Source organism: Mauremys mutica, chromosome 3 (genome assembly GCF_020497125.1).
Source record: "Mauremys mutica isolate MM-2020 ecotype Southern chromosome 3, ASM2049712v1, whole genome shotgun sequence".
Lineage (NCBI taxonomy): Eukaryota > Metazoa > Chordata > Testudines > Geoemydidae > Mauremys > Mauremys mutica.
Window position 1 is genome coordinate 185,187,318 of NC_059074.1, and position 16,491 is coordinate 185,203,808.

Here is a 16,491-nt window from a genome sequence, read left to right on the forward strand (position 1 = left end):
AGCAAATATAGAACAGTATGTGCTATGACCTCAGAACACATCTGTTAAACATTTCATCACCATGCAGAGGAAGTCTTAAAGGAGACTTGCAAAGGAAAAAAATGGGTTGTATCCTTTTTAGTATCTTTAGATGTATAAAGATGTTAAAAATTCAGCAACCTCCTCCTCTTCCATTAGGCACTGAGAAAACTCACAAAATATGTGACACCAAACAGTCCTCCAGAAAATCCAGGATGTAACAGACATATTGCTTATATTTCTACGGTAATAAAGATCAAGCAGAATTTGTTGAAAAGAAACCTTCCAGGCTCCCTTTATTTATATATATATATATATAAAAAATTTGATTTCTTTCTTTTGCAGGTACCCTTTAAATATCACCATTTTAAAGAACAAAGAGACACTTTTTAGTGGATGGTTCATAAAAAGATTTCTATTTTATAGTAAGTAAACTACATAGGTTAAAAAATTGTCAGATCGATATTCATGGATTTTTAAAAAAAATCTGTGTTGTTAATATTTTATTTAAATAAATTTAGTTTTTGTTTGACCATTTATGCTGTCTGCTTATACAACACTTTGTTCCACTGAAAAATAAAATAGCCCAGTCAGTTTCTAACTATTCATTTTCTGGTTCCCATGAAGTAAGGCAATAAATACTGCAATGTTTGGATTGCAAACATTGCTGAGGAATTGTTAAACCCAAACAACAATCTTTTTTTTCATTTAAAAATATTAGCGTTTTATAATTTACCTCCCCATTCTCCCCCCACCCCCTCCTCCAATTAAAACCTACATTTTGGAAACCACCTGGACAGGGCCTCTTCAACCAAGTCAACTGGAATAAACTTTACAGAAACATTAATTAAAGTTGAAAGGAAGACAGATGATTAGCTGACTTACCCTCTTCCTTGATCTGTGCGAGATTCTATTATGGTTCCCTCTACTAGGCCTGTGGAGTCTGCCTTCAGTTCCAACACCTCTGCTAGAGCAACAGTTGCCTCTGCTAAAGCCATCAGGTTCTCACCCTGTACCAAACAACAGTTAAGAATTAAGGAGGCAGATAGTTACAATAGGATCAGAAGATGAATTTTCAGTACCAACATCTGTCCAATACACATGATCCATAGTTCCCAATTCCACAATGCGATCCAATTGACCAGGTCTCTGCACCTGTGCAGAGGGTCACTGAAGTAATACATGATCATGGCCTAAGACTACAGTGCTAGCAGTCCTGAATGCAAGTAACAAAGATCAGAAAGCATGAAGGGGAGAGAGGAGAGTCTTGCATATCATGAGCAATAGCAGCCTGGCATCCATGGTTAGTGCTGGAAATAGGAAGGGAGTTTAATCTTTGTATTAGTAAAACTATTCTTTTAAAGATATTTTCCACCCTTGACTCTTTTTTTTTTTTTTGGAGGAGTGAAGAGAGATGGATGTGGGGACAAAGAGCAAATTGGGTAGGAGGAGAAACCTGGTGTGGTAGTTAGGGTGCACCCTTTCCCCATTTCAGAACCAATTTTGCCCCTCCCTCTCCTGACTCTGAGCAGCTGCCCCCAGCTTCCTCAGAGCTCCCATTAACTCTCCTGCTTTGTCAGGGCTGAAGTAAAGGTACAATGGAGAGGCCCTTTTTTTTGTTCCTGACCAACCAGTTAGCAGCACTCAGGACTGGTCGCATAGCAGTCGAAGCAGAATGTGAATTAGGACTGTGATGCCAGTAGCAAGCTTGTATCAATCTGTTCATACACAGGCAGGCAAAAATGAAACATTAACATGATATTTACAATGTAATTCCCAAATAAAGTTCAGAGAAGCAAGTCAGCAAGTAGGGTATAAAAGGAGAGCAACTGAAAGTGATCAACTAATGGTTTAGGGATAGGAAAGAGACATTGTGGTAATTGTTCATCTCAGTTCTTCCTCTTCATCGTTCTAGAGACTTACAATTTTCTTTTCAGGATAGGAAAGAGTGGTGTGACGTTCCCCTGGTGTTATCTGGACCGGTGATCCGCTAGGTCACTCCAATCCTTGACTCTGGGAACCAGCCTTACTCTACACTGTTGTGAGAGCCCCCACTCCTGGGCATGTAAGCTGCTCCTCAGATTGTGCAACTGAACAACACTAGCCAATATCTCCGATCCCAGACACAGTCCTAAGAACCTCTGTCCTGCGGTGTACAGTTATGCCCACTGGACGCTGCAAGCTTATATGAGTTTGTCAATTTAACAAAGAAATTGATATGTACCAGACTTGTTATCCCAAGGGGAGTCTCTGACATGCTTCAAATCAAACGTACTTCTTCAGGTAGAATAAACAGATTTATTAACTATAAAGATTGACTTATAATCACTTAAAATCTAAGTACAACAAGTCGAATTTGGTCAAATGAAATAAAAGTAAAATGCATTCTAAGCTGATCTTAACACTTTCAATGCCCTTACAAACTTAGACACTTCTCACCATAGGCTGGCTGGTTGCCCTTCAGCCAGGCTCTCCCCTTTGATAAGCATCTCTGTCACTTGGGGGTGATGTCTGTAGATGGAGGTGGAAGAGAGAGGAAGAGCATGGCAAATGTCTCTCCCTTTTATCATGTTCTTTCTTCCCCCTTGGCTTTGCCCCCCACCCTTCAGAGTCAGGTGAGCATTACCTCATCGCTGTCCCAAACTGACCAAAGGAAGGGTAGTCCAACTCGAGATTCCAACAGATCCTTTTGTTTTTGCCTAGGACAGCATCCTTTGCTCCTGTGAGGCTGGGCTGAGTTTGTCCCATACATGCCCTGATGAGGTACGAACTGCCTCTCTGCTCTTGGAGAGTTTCTGTGTGGGCTTATTTGAAGCCATGAAGACATTTTCAGCCTCATAACTATATACATGAAATTATAACCTATAATTATAATATTACTGTAACAACAATGCTCAGTGCATCATCAGCCTTCCGAAGATATCGGACATCATAAACTTTGCATTGGATACCACACAATCATTTTACAAGGATGAACATGGGGGTGTAGGGTGTTCCCACGAGGTACAGAACGTCACAAGAGGACATGCCACAATGATATTATCAGTAACCACAGGTGAAAAATAATGTGAAAAATAATGCAACAATGAGGCTGCCACAAAAATGAGTGCATTTTTTATGTATCCACATTGTGGATGACTGAGAGCATAATTTCAGAAGTGCTTGAATTTGCTGGCAATTCATGGGGGGAGAGAAGGGGAATAGGACCAATTCAGAAAGACAGCAATAAAGTCATTATCATGCTGCAGATTTAATTCCTGACAAGATAACACTGGTCACCACAGAATCAAGTACAAGTAGTAAAACTAGGATTTCAGATTATAGTAAACTACCAGTTGTCTAGAGAAAATAGATGAGACTTGCTCTTTCCTGCCAACTGTTCCCCCAATGTCCAAACTTGTATTATGAAGGTTTATACTTGGTTTTGAATTATTCCTTTCTGCCTAACTTCAGCACTAACTCCTCTGGATGCTTTTTACTTAAAGCACTAATATGAGAAAATGACAGAAGTCTGGAACAAATACCCACTAACAAAAATCAGAGCTAACTGGAAGTCTATAATTCTACTGCTAGTCTCTTGCTCGTTAAAGGCCTGAACCTGCAAGAAACTGAGAGCTCTTGGTTCCAACTGACTCCATTGGGACCTCAGGGCACTCAGCATACTCCTGGAGCAGGCCCCAACTCAAAACTTTCATTTTCCAAGTGCCAAATCAAAGCATGGTCTGTATTCCACATGGCAGAATTCCCCGAACATGACCATTCATCCACCAAAATTTTACCTTAAGTGCAGACATATGTACAGCCTGAACATCACCCCCATACTCTTCACAAACGACATCATGAGCCAGCAATTCTTTCTTCACTCTTTCAGGATCAGCTTCAGGTTTGTCACATTTGTTTATGGCAAGGATGATAGGAACTGAGAAAGAAATAAGCATCTCTCTCTTACACCAGTATCACAACATTTACCTAAGCTCTAAATTAAGGCAATGTGCCTTTTCTTCAGTTATTACTGTTTGCTATATGAAACACAAGTGAATCCTGTTTACACATTCAACAAGCAGGTTTGTTTGCACTAGGCTTAAAACTATGCTCATCAACTGTCCAAACATTGAAAATGACATTGATAAAATTATATCACTGCTGTTTTGGGTTGCAAAATTATGGGAAAACACAAGAAGTATTTTTTATTCTGTTTTTATTAAAACTGGTGCTAGTAACAATGCAATAAAGCCACAAAAACTAGCTCCGGAGTGTAATTTTGTAAATAGACTCATAGACTTTAAGGTCAGAAGGGACCATTAGGATCATCTAGTCTGACCTTCTGTACAGTGCAGGCCACAGAATCTCACCCATTCACTGCTGTAACAAACCCCTAACCTATGTCTGAGAAAAAAAAACAGGAGTACTTGTGGCACCTTAAAGACTAACAAATTTATTTTAGCATGAGCTTTCGTGAGCTAAAGCTCACTTCTTCGGATGCATAGAATGGAACACACAGACAGGAGATATTTATACATACAGAGAACATGAAAAGGTGGAAGTATGCATACCAACAGGCAGAGTCTAATCAATTGAGATGAGCTATCGTTAGCAGGAGGAAAAAAAACTTTTTGAAGTGATAATTAAGATGGCCCATAGAAGGTGTGAGGAGAACTTAACATAGGGAAATAGATTCAATTGGTGTAATGACCCAACCATTCCCAGTCTTTGTTTAAACCACAGTTAATTGTATCTAGTTTGCATATTAATTCAAGTTCAGCAGTCTCTCTTTGGAGTCTGTTTTTGAAGTTTTTATGTCTGAGAGTTACTGAAGTCTTCAAATTGTGGTTTGAAGACCTCAAGGTGCAGAGAATCCTCCAGCAAGTGACCTGTGCCCCATGCTGCAGAGGAAGGCGAAAAACCTCCAGGGCCTCTGCCAATCTGCCCTGGAGGAAAATTCCTTCCCAACCCCAAATATGGCGATCAGTTAAACCCTGAGCATGTGGGCAAGACTCACCAGCCAGCACCCAGGAAAGAATTCCCTGTAATAACTCAGATCTCACCCCATCTAACATCCCATCACAGACCACTGGGCATACTTACCTACTGATAATCAAAGATCAATTGCCAAATTAATTGCCAAAATTAGGCTATCCCATCATACCATCCCCTCCATAAACTTATCAAGCTTAGTCTTAAAGCCAGATATGTCTTTTGCCCCCACTACTCCCCTTGGAAGGCTGTTCCAGAACTTCACTCCTCTAATGGTTAGAAACCTTTGTCTAATTTCAAGTCTAAACTTCCTAGTTTCCAGTTTATATCCATTTGTTCGTGTGTCCACATTGGTACTAAGCTTAAATAATTCCTCTCCCTCCCTGATATTTATCCCTTTGATATATTTATAAAGAGCAATCATATCTCCCCTCAACCTTCTTTTGGTTAGGCTAAACAAGCCAAGCTCTTTGAGTCTCCTTTCATAAGATAGATTTTCCATTCCTCGGATCATCCTAGTAGCCCTTCTCTGTACCTGTTCCAGTTTGAATTCATCCTTCTTAAACGTGGGAGACCAGAACTGCACACAGTATTCCAAATGAGGTCTCACCAGTGCCTTATATAACGATACTAACACCTCCTTATCTTTGCTGGAAATACCTCGCCTGATGCATCCTAAAACTGCATTAGCTTTTTAACGGCCATATCACATCGGCGGCTCATAGTCATCCTGTGATCAACCAATACTCCGAGGTCCTTCTCCTCCTCTGTTACTTCCAACTGATGTGTCCCCAATTTATAACTAAAATTCTTGTTATTAATCCCTAAATGCATGACCTTGCACTTTTCACTATTAAATTTCATCCAGTTTACAAGTCATCCAGATCTTCCTGTATGATATCCCGGTCCTTCTCTGTGTTAGCAATACCTCCCAGCTTTGTGTCATCCGCAAATTTTATTAGCGCATTCCCACTTTTTGTGCCAAGGTCAGTAATAAAAAGATTAAATAAGATTGGTCCCAAAACTGATCCCTGAGGAACTCCACTAGTAACCTCCTTCCAGCCTGACAGTTCACCTTTCAGTATGACCCATCGTAGTCTCCCCTTTAACCAGTTTAATCTCCTTATCCACCTTTCAATTTTCATATTGATCCCCATCTTTTCCAATTTAACTAATAATTCCCCATGTGGAACCGTATCAAAAGCCTTACTGAAATCGAGGTAAATTAGATCCACTCTATTTCCTTTGTCTAAAAAATCTGTTACCTTCTCAAAGAAGGAGATCAGGTTGGTTTTGCACGATCTACCTTTTGTAAAACCATGTTGTATTTTGTCCCAATTACCATTGACCTCAATGCCCTTAATTACTTTCTCCTTCAAAATTTTTTCCAAGACCTTACATACTACAGATGTCAAACTAACAGGCCTATAGTTACTCGGATCACATTTTTTCCCTTTCTTAAAAATAGGAACTATGTTAGCAATTCTCCAGTCGTATGGTACAACCCCTGAGTTTACTGATTCATTAAAAATTCTTGCTAATGGGCTTGCAATTTCATGTGCCAGTTCCTTTAATATTCTTGGATGAAGATTATCTGGGCCCTCTGATTTTGTCCCATTAAGCTGTTCGAGTTTGGCTTCTACCTCGGATGTGCTAATATCTACCTCCATATCCTCATTCCCATTTGTCATCCTACCATTATCCCTAAGCTCTTCATTAGCCTCATTAAACACTGAGGCAAAGTATTTGTTTAGATATTGGGCCATGCCTAGATTATCCTTAACCTCTATTTCATCCTCAGTGTTTAGCGGTCCCACTTCTTCTTTCTTGGTTTTCTTCTTATTTATATGGCTATAGAACCTTTTACTATTGGTTTTAATTCCCTTTGCAAGGTCCAACTCTACATGGCTTTTGGCCTTTCTCCCTTTATCCCTACATGTTCTGACCTCAATAAGATAGCTTTCCTTGCTCATCCCTCCCATCTTCCACTCCTTGTAGGCTTTCTGCTTTTTCTTAATCACCTCTCTGAAATGCTTGCTCATCCAGCTTGGTCTACAACTCCTGCCTATAAATAATGGATAGTAGTGCTAAAGTATCTCTAGTAACATACCAAGTATCTTTTTCTTACTGCGTCCTTACCCAATAGAATGTTACTAATGTGTATTATGCAGGAGGTCAGAGTAGATTATTACAATTAGGGTCCTACCAAATTCACACCAACGAAAAATGCATCACAGACCGTGAAATCTGGTCTTTTATGTGCTTTTACCCTACACTATACAGATTTCACAGGGGAGACCAATGTTTCTCAATTTGGGGGTCCTGACCCAACGGAGTTGCAGGGGGGGTGTCAAACAGTTATTTTAGGGAGGGGGCAGGTTGCAGTATTGCCACCCTTACTTTTGTGCTGCTGCCTTCAGAGCTGGGCGGCCAGAGAGAGGGCGGGTGCTGACTGAGGGCCCAGCTTAGCAGGCAGCAGCCTAGAAATAAGGGTGGCAACACCATACCATGCTGTCACTACTTCTCCACTGCTGCTGGTGGTGGCTTTGCCTTCAGAGCTCGGCAGCTGGAAACTACAACTCCTTTTTGGGTGAGGACCCCCAATTTGAGAAATGCTGGTCTCCCCCATGAAATCTGCATACTACAGGGTAAAAGCACACAAAAGACCTGATTTCACGGGGGGGGGGAGGGGGGAGGGGACAGATTTCACAGTCCGTGACATGTTTTTCATGGTCTTGAATTTGGTAGGGCCCTACTTATAATCTATGAACCTATAATACTCAGTACTATCTATCCTAGCTATTTCTACGATGCCTGTTACCAACATCTATATGAAGGAACCGCACTATATGCATCAGTCAACAAAGAGAATCAACACTACTGTTCATTTGTATTCACTAGCAAAATTAAAGTAGTAAGGAATAAATTCTGTTTACAAAAGCTAGAGGTATAATTATGTAGATGTAACTATGGTAGAATTCTCCAAGTGCAAAGTTAGTTTCTCTCTGTCCACCACAAATAAAGTTTTTAGATGTTCCATTCTGGGCTTTAAAACATATGCTTTAGGATGTGAACTGGAAATCTGGAAGGATTCTCACGCCTGGTGGGTGCAGAAACAGCAGGAAGGGAAACTCTTCATGCCCCCCTCTGCAGTGATCCATATAGCCAAGCTACATGCAGCATTAATGAGTGTCAAAGGGGTTGCCACCTAGCCCTCTCACGCCCTCAGTCAAAGACGTCTATTATAACAGAGAACCTTCGGGAGCCGGGGGGTCCACCCTCTGAGAATTGCACAGAGAAGAGAAAAAGGTGCTTTTTTTCCTCTACATCATCATATTGCTCTCAATTTCATCAAAAGTCAGAACAGTTTTGTGGTGGTGCATTTGCCAAAACTACTCTAGAACGTATCGTCTTCTCTCCACTCAAAGTGATTCTGCAAACTCCTGCCTAACACATACACTGTGAAAAATCTGGAATTTAAGCCCTGGTCAATTTGATGTAAAAGAGTTAATCACAATGCAATCTAGCTAAGGCTGCTAAGATCATGTGAGTGGCCCAAGATGGTAAATGTCTTTTCGTAGCACTGCTTAGATCCACTTTTCTTTTGGTGGTAGAAGAAGAGCTAATACTTTACAAGATGCTCAAGAAGAAAACCCTGAGATAGCAAAAGAACCAGCAGCATATTTCAAAATGGTCTCTTTAGCAAGGAGCCCATATTTTAATATCAAAGACTTTACTGTTATTGACTGGTACAGATCTAACCCACAAAACAACTTAGATCTACTTTTAAAATACATTGCAAAATCATCATTGAAATTTACCTTCCTATGCATAAAAATTGACTAGTTCCACCTTAACTATGGTGATAATGATAAAGAAAAAAAATCTTCCTCACATGTCAAGAAAAATCAGTTGCCTTGAGTTAGTAGTACTATAGAAAGCTTTTTAAAGAATTACCCGCTAATATATTTGTAATTAATGTGTTACTATCTACGCTACAATAAAAATGTTAAGATTAAGCCTATAGAAATCAAGACCAAAAAATACTGAAGATACTGAAAAATCCCAGTGCTGGCCATGTGAAAAAACTAAGGATTATAAGACTCTGAAAAGTTTAAAGTGATTTGGAAACAAGCTTAGACCATAGAACGTCAAGCTGACAAAGACTTCTGAAATTGCAAAGATTTTCAAAATGGAATTATGAAACTGCTAGACCTGAATTATTCTGATTTCTCTGTAAAATGAGTAGAGGGAACTAGCCTTATGATTCTAGAAAGATATGCTATTAAAATCCCTCCACTCTGTAGACTGGGGTTAAAAGCAATCAGTGGGATCAGGCGTAGGTAATACATTCCTCCAAGACCACACATGGTCTGGAAAGCAGTGAACAGGTACAAGTCCCAGTGGGGTCCTTTAGGAGTTGGTTCTTGGCCATATGCTACTTAATATTTCTATCAATAACCTGGAAGAAAAACATAAAATCATCATTGATAAAAGCTGGGGAAGTGGTAAACAACAAAGAGGACAGACCACTGATTCAGAAAGATCTGGATCGGTTGGTAAACTGGGCTCAACCAAAGAATATGCATTTTAAATACAGTTAGATGCAAATGTGTATATCTAGGAATAAAGAAGGTAGGCCATACTTACAGGATCAGGGACTCTATTTTGGGAAGCAGTGACTTTGAAAACGATTTGGGGGTTGTGGTCGATAATCAGTTGAACAAGAGCTCCCAATGAGATGCTGTGGCCAAGAAAAACTAATGTGATCCTGGGATGCATAAACAGGGCAATCACAAGTAGGAATAGAGAGGTTTATTTTATCTCAGTATTTGGCACTGGTACAACTGCTGCTGTAAGACTGTCCAGTTCTGGTGCCCACAATTCAAGAAGGATGTTGATAAATTGGAAAGCGTTCAAAGAAGAGCCATGGGAATGATTAAAAGATTAGAAAACATGCCTTATAGTGATAGATTGAGCTCTTTCAGTCTATTTAGTTTAACAAGGAGAAAGTTAAGGGTGACTTGATTACAGTATGTAAGAATCTAGATAGTGAACAAGTTTTTAATAATGGGCTCTTCAGGTCTAGCAGAGAAAGGTATAACCTTATCCTATGGCCGGAAGTTGAGAGTAACCAACCACTGGAACAATTTACCAAGCATCGTGATGGATTCTCCATCACTGACATTTTAAAAATCAAGACTGGATGTTTTTCTACAAGATGTTTTCTATGAAATTATTTTAGGAAAGTTGTATGGGTTGTGCTATACAGGTCAGATTATATGATCACAATGGTCCCTTCAGGCCTCAGAATCTATTAGACACATTTATACTGCTACAAAATGGACTCAGTTATTCCATAGGATTCTTTAAGGAGAAAAACATCCCCAACCTGAATGGTCTTGGATTTGGTTTGAGGATTATCTTTTGTGGGAGAGGACAGGCTGGTATTTGTTTTGTACCAGTGTTTATTCTTGGAATTATTACTAGAGCATGTCTTGGTATATAGTGCTGGGTATTAACACACCACAAATTTAAAAAAATGAAATGTTAAAAGGTCAAATATACAGTACCTTTGGCATTTTTAGCATGTTGAATGGACTCTATAGTTTGTTTCATTACTCCATCTTCTGCTGCTACAACCAATATGACAATATCAGTGACCTGTGTACCCCTTACCCTCATTGCTGAAAAGGCAGCATGCCCTGGAGTATCAAGAAAAGTTATCTTTTCCCCAGAAGGCAAATGTACTGTGAAAACATAAATTTAAAACACAATATACTTTAAGCATGATCTTTCCCATATTTTATTTTTAACTAATATACCTTCCTCCATGAACAATTTGTATAACATCTATGAAAGTTAATATACTGTTTCTGTCACAGCAGATATCAAAAACGTGAAAAAAGCAGTGCTACTAATGAGCATAACACTGGAGACAAACTCAGCAGTTAAAGGATAATGACGAGTTTAATTTATAAAGACTGGGATTTTCAAGGGGGTCTAAGGCAGATCTGCAATCGGAATGGATGCCTATCAAAAGGGAGCTGGGTGTCTGACTGCCTGAGTCCCCTTTGAAAATCTGTCATAGTGCCTTTTATCCATAAACATCCTAACATACGTATATCACCCTCACCCACAACTGAAATACAGAACGAGTCTTGAGGTGAAGCACAGCAAGTCTTCAGTTTTAAAAAGCAACAGTATCCAACTGTTTAATATATATAAAACTATATGCAACACTTTTAATCTATGTATTTCTAAGAGTTTTATAAAAGGCAGCTTATTTTACAGGCAGGGAAACTGAAGCACAAATATGAAATGACTTGCCCACAGTAAGGTCAGTGGCAGAGCTGTGAACAAAACAAAAGGATGCTGAATCCAAATCCAACACTCTCCACTACACCATGCTACCTCTCTCTAGGACAGGAAGGAAGAACAATATATGCAATTCTAACTACAAGAGGAATGGCAGATAGGCACACTACAGTTACAAAAATTGGGTCAGGATGCAGGGGTTTTTTTTTTTATCCTTACACTTGCAAAAAGTGCCATGGGATCTTTAATGTCCCCAAGTGATCAAGACCTTATAGTATTTGTCAGGGTTCCCTCCCCACTCTGAACTCTGGGGTACAGATGTGGGGACCTGTATGAAAGACCCCCATAGCTTATATTCCACCAGCTTAGGTTAAAAACTTCCCCAAGGCACAAATTCCTTGCCCTGGGATGGTATCGCTGCCACCACCAAGTGAGTTAGACAAAGATTCAGGAAAAGGACCACTTGGAGTTCCTGTTTCCCCAAAATATTCCCCCAAGCCCTTTCACCCCGTTTCCTGAGGAGGCTTGAGAATAACATGCCAACCAAATAGGTAACCCAGGTGACCAGACCCTTGGATTTTTAGGACACTAAAAACCCAATCAGATTCTTAAAAACAGAACTTTATAATAAAGAAAAAAAGTAAAAGCAGCACCTCTGTAAAAATCAGGATGGAAGTTAATTTTACAGTGTAATCAGATTAAACACACAGAGGATTTTGCCCTCTAGGCAAAACTTTAAAGTTACAAAAAAACAGGAATAAACCTCCCTCTTAGCCTAGGGAAAATTCACAAGCTAAAACAAAAGATAATCTAACGCATTTCCTTCCTATTACTTACAATTTATAATCTTAGCTGCTTAGTTCAGGTATGGCTTTAGGAGGTGTATTTTCCCTGTTCTGGTTCGTCACTGACCCAGAGAGAACACGCAAAGAGAACACAAAATAAAAACCTTCCCCCACAGATTTGAAAGTATCTTCTCCCCTTATTGGTCCTTTTGGTCAGGTGCCAACCAAGTTATCTGAGCTTCTTAACCCTTTACAGGTAAAAGAGGGATTTTATGCTACCCTTAGCAGTAAGTTTATGACAGTATTATTTCAACATTGCAAATGGTATGCATAATGCTTTTAAGTTCCATCCAAGCAATATATTCATGTTTTTTTCTGCTATATAGCAAAAAACCTTGCATATAATTGTATTCTGTTCAAGTAAACAGTAAGCAAAGCTGACTACAATATATAGTGTATAACAAACCGTTTATATATATATATATATATATATGGTTAAATCATACCAAGAAAGGCACCAATATGCTGGGTGATGCCTCCTGCTTCCATTGCTGCCACTTGAGTTTTTCGCAGACTGTCAAGTAAAGTTGTTTTCCCATGGTCAACATGGCCCAATATAGTAACAACTGGAGGCCTTGGGGTTAATAAAGCTGGATCAGCAGGAGGCCTACAATTAATAGCAAAACATTAGTTTTGTCACACACTCTGTGTAATATCTATGGGCAATAACGATCTCTATGTATAATTAGTAGCCATGTATTACAGCTCAGTGTTTAAAAAACAGTCAAGTTCTTCCCCTAGTCTTCACAAAGAAAAAAATGTAATAAAAAAACACTAAAGTATTTTTATCTCTTTATAGCAAACAATCTTATTTATGTCAGTATCAATTAATACAGCAACCCCAGTCAGATGAAGCAAGAAGCAACTTTTTTTAGAAAGTTTCACAAAAATCAACATCAACTAAAACAAAAGAAGTCTAACACTGATGTAGCAATTACATGGGCACAGGAATTAAACCAGAAGTTAAAATTTATTTTCTAAATATTATCAGCTGTGTATCCCAAATGTGCTATTTTAATAGTAGTAGGAAACAATCAAAAGAACAACCACAATTTTACCTTTTCACAGCATCTTTATTTTCTCTGACTTTTTCTTGTTTTAATTTTGCCCATTTGCATTTCATCCCTGATTTTTTAACAACTTCTTTAATCCAGACTTCTTCCAAAACTGAATCTGGTTCTAGTGAGTCTAGGGCAACACCTGTGAGTAGTAGGGCTTCATACACATGATCTGATTAGAGAAATAGTAAAAACACTTAACAACACTTGATCCTCCACAAGATACCTAGGACAGAGGTACCCATTAATGCAGTATGTGCTTTCATCCAATATTTCAGCTGCACTCAAGGAAGTGCAGGGCAGTGAAGGAAAAGTAGCAGTTCTCCTTTCTTTTCTCAGTATGTTGGATGTGAATTAGTAGTGCAAATAAATGATTTATACACACAATAGTTAATGTACATCTTCCCAAAATACTACATCTTGAATGTATTTTTACTTGTCCCAGATTAATATAAAACATTCCTATAATATTGTATATTTATATGGACCAATCATCTTCAATAAGTTATTCTGAAACAAGATCATCTAATTAAATGATTTAATGATTTTATAAATACACACAACTTTCAAGTTTTTGATATATTTTCATCCTATGCACAGAGTAAATGACTAGTAATAGAACTGAAGTTTCAAGTACATCTGGTGATGCAAAACCCGGACAACTGGAAATGCAAAAAAAAGTATTTACTGGTGGTCCATGAGAATAGGCTGGTCACATGGCGCTGGTTCCTCTTATTTCCAAGCGTTAAACTGCATTAGGGATTGCTGAAAACACTTTCCTTTATCACTTTCCCATTTAGTTCTATAGCAGCAGTTGCCAGAGGTATACTATGCAATTGTGAATGCAGGGGGAGGGCGTACAATTGCAAATAGGAACCGGCCGAAGTTAACAGCCAAATTCTGCGCTCTAATGCATGCACAAATCAAGGTTAAGACTCCCTTCCCCCACCAGGTTTCTGAGAAAGTGAGCAAGTGGGTTTATTCTGTAGACTTACCTCCTCTATTATCCCAGCCTATCCCATTAAAATTCATACTGAGTGTGCTAGAGCACCAACAAATAAAAGAACACTTTCTCCTATCACCTGTGGGACATTTTTTTAAAATGTCTAGGTTGATCCAATTGTTTTATTTACTTATTTCAGTCCAAACGTTTACCAGATCAAAGGAACTCAACTCATCTGAATTAGATGGTAGAGAAGTGCCACAAAAGATGACAAAATCTCAGGCAAATCTGTTCATTCCCCCTCTTTTGTAGTACTGGAAATCAGGAAACAATGCAACAATTAAGAGTTGCTAATGAGTGACATGAGCACTACTGGAAAACTTAATGAGTCAGCAGACATCTCAGACGTACACAAGGAGACATGACAGATTTTCTTTATTCTCAGCACAGTGCTGAGAAAGGCTGTGTTGGTGGCACCAGGCATGACCCAGTGTTGACAGAGGGGTGGAAAATGACAGTGCCAATGAAGGCTCCCTGTATTAGGCCTCTGCTTGTCTGAACCGCTTCCATGTTTAAACTTTAATTAACCCCACAGGCTAGATGGAAAGAATGGAATGTGTGGCAACTAGTTATCAGTACCAGGAGGCAATTATACAGCCTGCTTGCACCTGGCTAAAGGGAGTGAAACAGAATGACCGGTCAAGAAAAGTTACTAACGAGATAATGTATTTTTTTGCCAAGTATGATCTAACCTGTTTAGAGTAATTGCTGCTTCATAATGTGCTTGATGTATGGGAACTAGAAAGGAGGGAGAAAAGGGGGAGGGAGGGGGGAGCTGGGCATTGGGGGTAATAGACATGCTTAGCTAAGATCATGTATAAAGACAGAGAGCTGCTTGTCTGGGGTGTGCTTGATCTGAGACCTTTCTGTGTCTCCAAGCATCCTGCGCTTTGAGATCTCAAATAAACTTTTTTTGCTTCTCCACCCTGGTGTGTCTAATTGGAGCGAGGCACTCCGGGCAACGAATCACTGTTGCTGTAGCCTCAGGCCTTTTGTGCCGGCAACAGCTGTTAAGGTCGACATTTACATGAGTACAGAATTGCGTAAAAAAACCTAAAAATTAGTATGATTCTGATAAACAATTGATTTCAGGCATCAATGGTATAATATATTTGCTGAAAGTGTAAAAATGTAGCACTATGCCCCTAAAACTTTATTAGTGTATATTAGTAAGTAAAGCTTTGTCTGCACTGGGAAATAGCCCAATTTCACCCATCACTGCAGCTGCACCACTGCAAACCTCTAATGTAAATAAAGGAAATTGCAATTGGCATGGACGGAGGTTACTCTTGTTTCAAACAGATGTAAGCTCTACTGGTGTAAATCCCAGCTTTCTCTGCCTACATTTGGGTTTTGCACTAGTACAGCTACAGCAATGGTTGAAATTGAGGCTAATTTCCAATGCAGACAAGACTCACGTTGTTCTAGCTGACAAAATATTTTAAAAGAGTGGAATTATAATTGCTTGTTTGCTAGTGGAAAGTCAAATACTAAATACGCTGCTCAAAATGTGCACTAATATGGCAACACCACCATGATTTGTTTGGTCTTTTACCATCAGTTTTCAGGTTGGGGACCTCGGTGCACCAAGCCTTTCCTGACTGATGTCTGCTGGAAAGCTGTGCTAAAGATGTAGGGTTAGAGTGGTGCTATGCTTCTGTACTGAAACATTTGATAAAACAGTTGCATAATCCTAGTCAATTTCATTCACAATTTATCTAATACAGTATGTAAAGCATTTCACCATAAGAAGATAGTGCTATTCTAATTCTCTACTTGTTGGCTGGGAAAGTGAAGAACATGGAGGAAAAAAATCAGAAACAGAAGATGTAGGCTCACAGAGACAAGAAAAGGTCACTCAAATAAGGCAAAAATATTTCTTATCTAACGGTGATGTTCCACAAAATGTTCATAATCAGGATTAGATGACTACTAACATTTTCTTTTCATTTTGTTAGAACTCTGATATAAGAAGTTTGTCTGTCAGTGGACAGGGGATTTATTGTGGATCCTGATGAGAAAAGGTGTGGTAATCAAATTATAATATAGATAATTCCAGCATGACATTTTCTATAGCATTCTTCAAAACTCCATTATTGTCTTAAATATAACACTGCTGGATCTTCTTTCAAAAGAATAAATTGGCTCACCTATGTCTTTATCCATAGCTCTTGCAAGATCTTCAACTGTCATCCTCTGCTGTATCTTTACCTCCTGCCTTTCTATTTTAGGTTTTATTGGCGATAATTTCTGTTTCCCTGGTCTTTTCCCCTAC

The 16,491-nt window shown here is 39.1% G+C and overlaps 1 protein-coding gene across 2 annotated transcripts in view; it reads right to left on the minus strand.

The window, feature by feature from the left end:
* The window catches only part of MTIF2 (mitochondrial translational initiation factor 2), a 45,938-nt gene that overhangs the window by 19,396 nt on the left and 10,051 nt on the right, over positions 1–16,491 (minus strand). For both annotated transcript variants that reach the window (XM_045010003.1, XM_045010004.1), the window contains 6 exons: positions 16,367–16,487; positions 13,214–13,385; positions 12,602–12,762; positions 10,566–10,742; positions 3,798–3,937; positions 904–1,028 (listed from right to left, as the gene is read on the minus strand). In XM_045010003.1, coding sequence (XP_044865938.1) covers positions 904–1,028; positions 3,798–3,937; positions 10,566–10,742; positions 12,602–12,762; positions 13,214–13,385; positions 16,367–16,487 — 896 coding nt within the window. The remainder of the gene's footprint in view (positions 1–903; positions 1,029–3,797; positions 3,938–10,565; positions 10,743–12,601; positions 12,763–13,213; positions 13,386–16,366; positions 16,488–16,491) is intronic.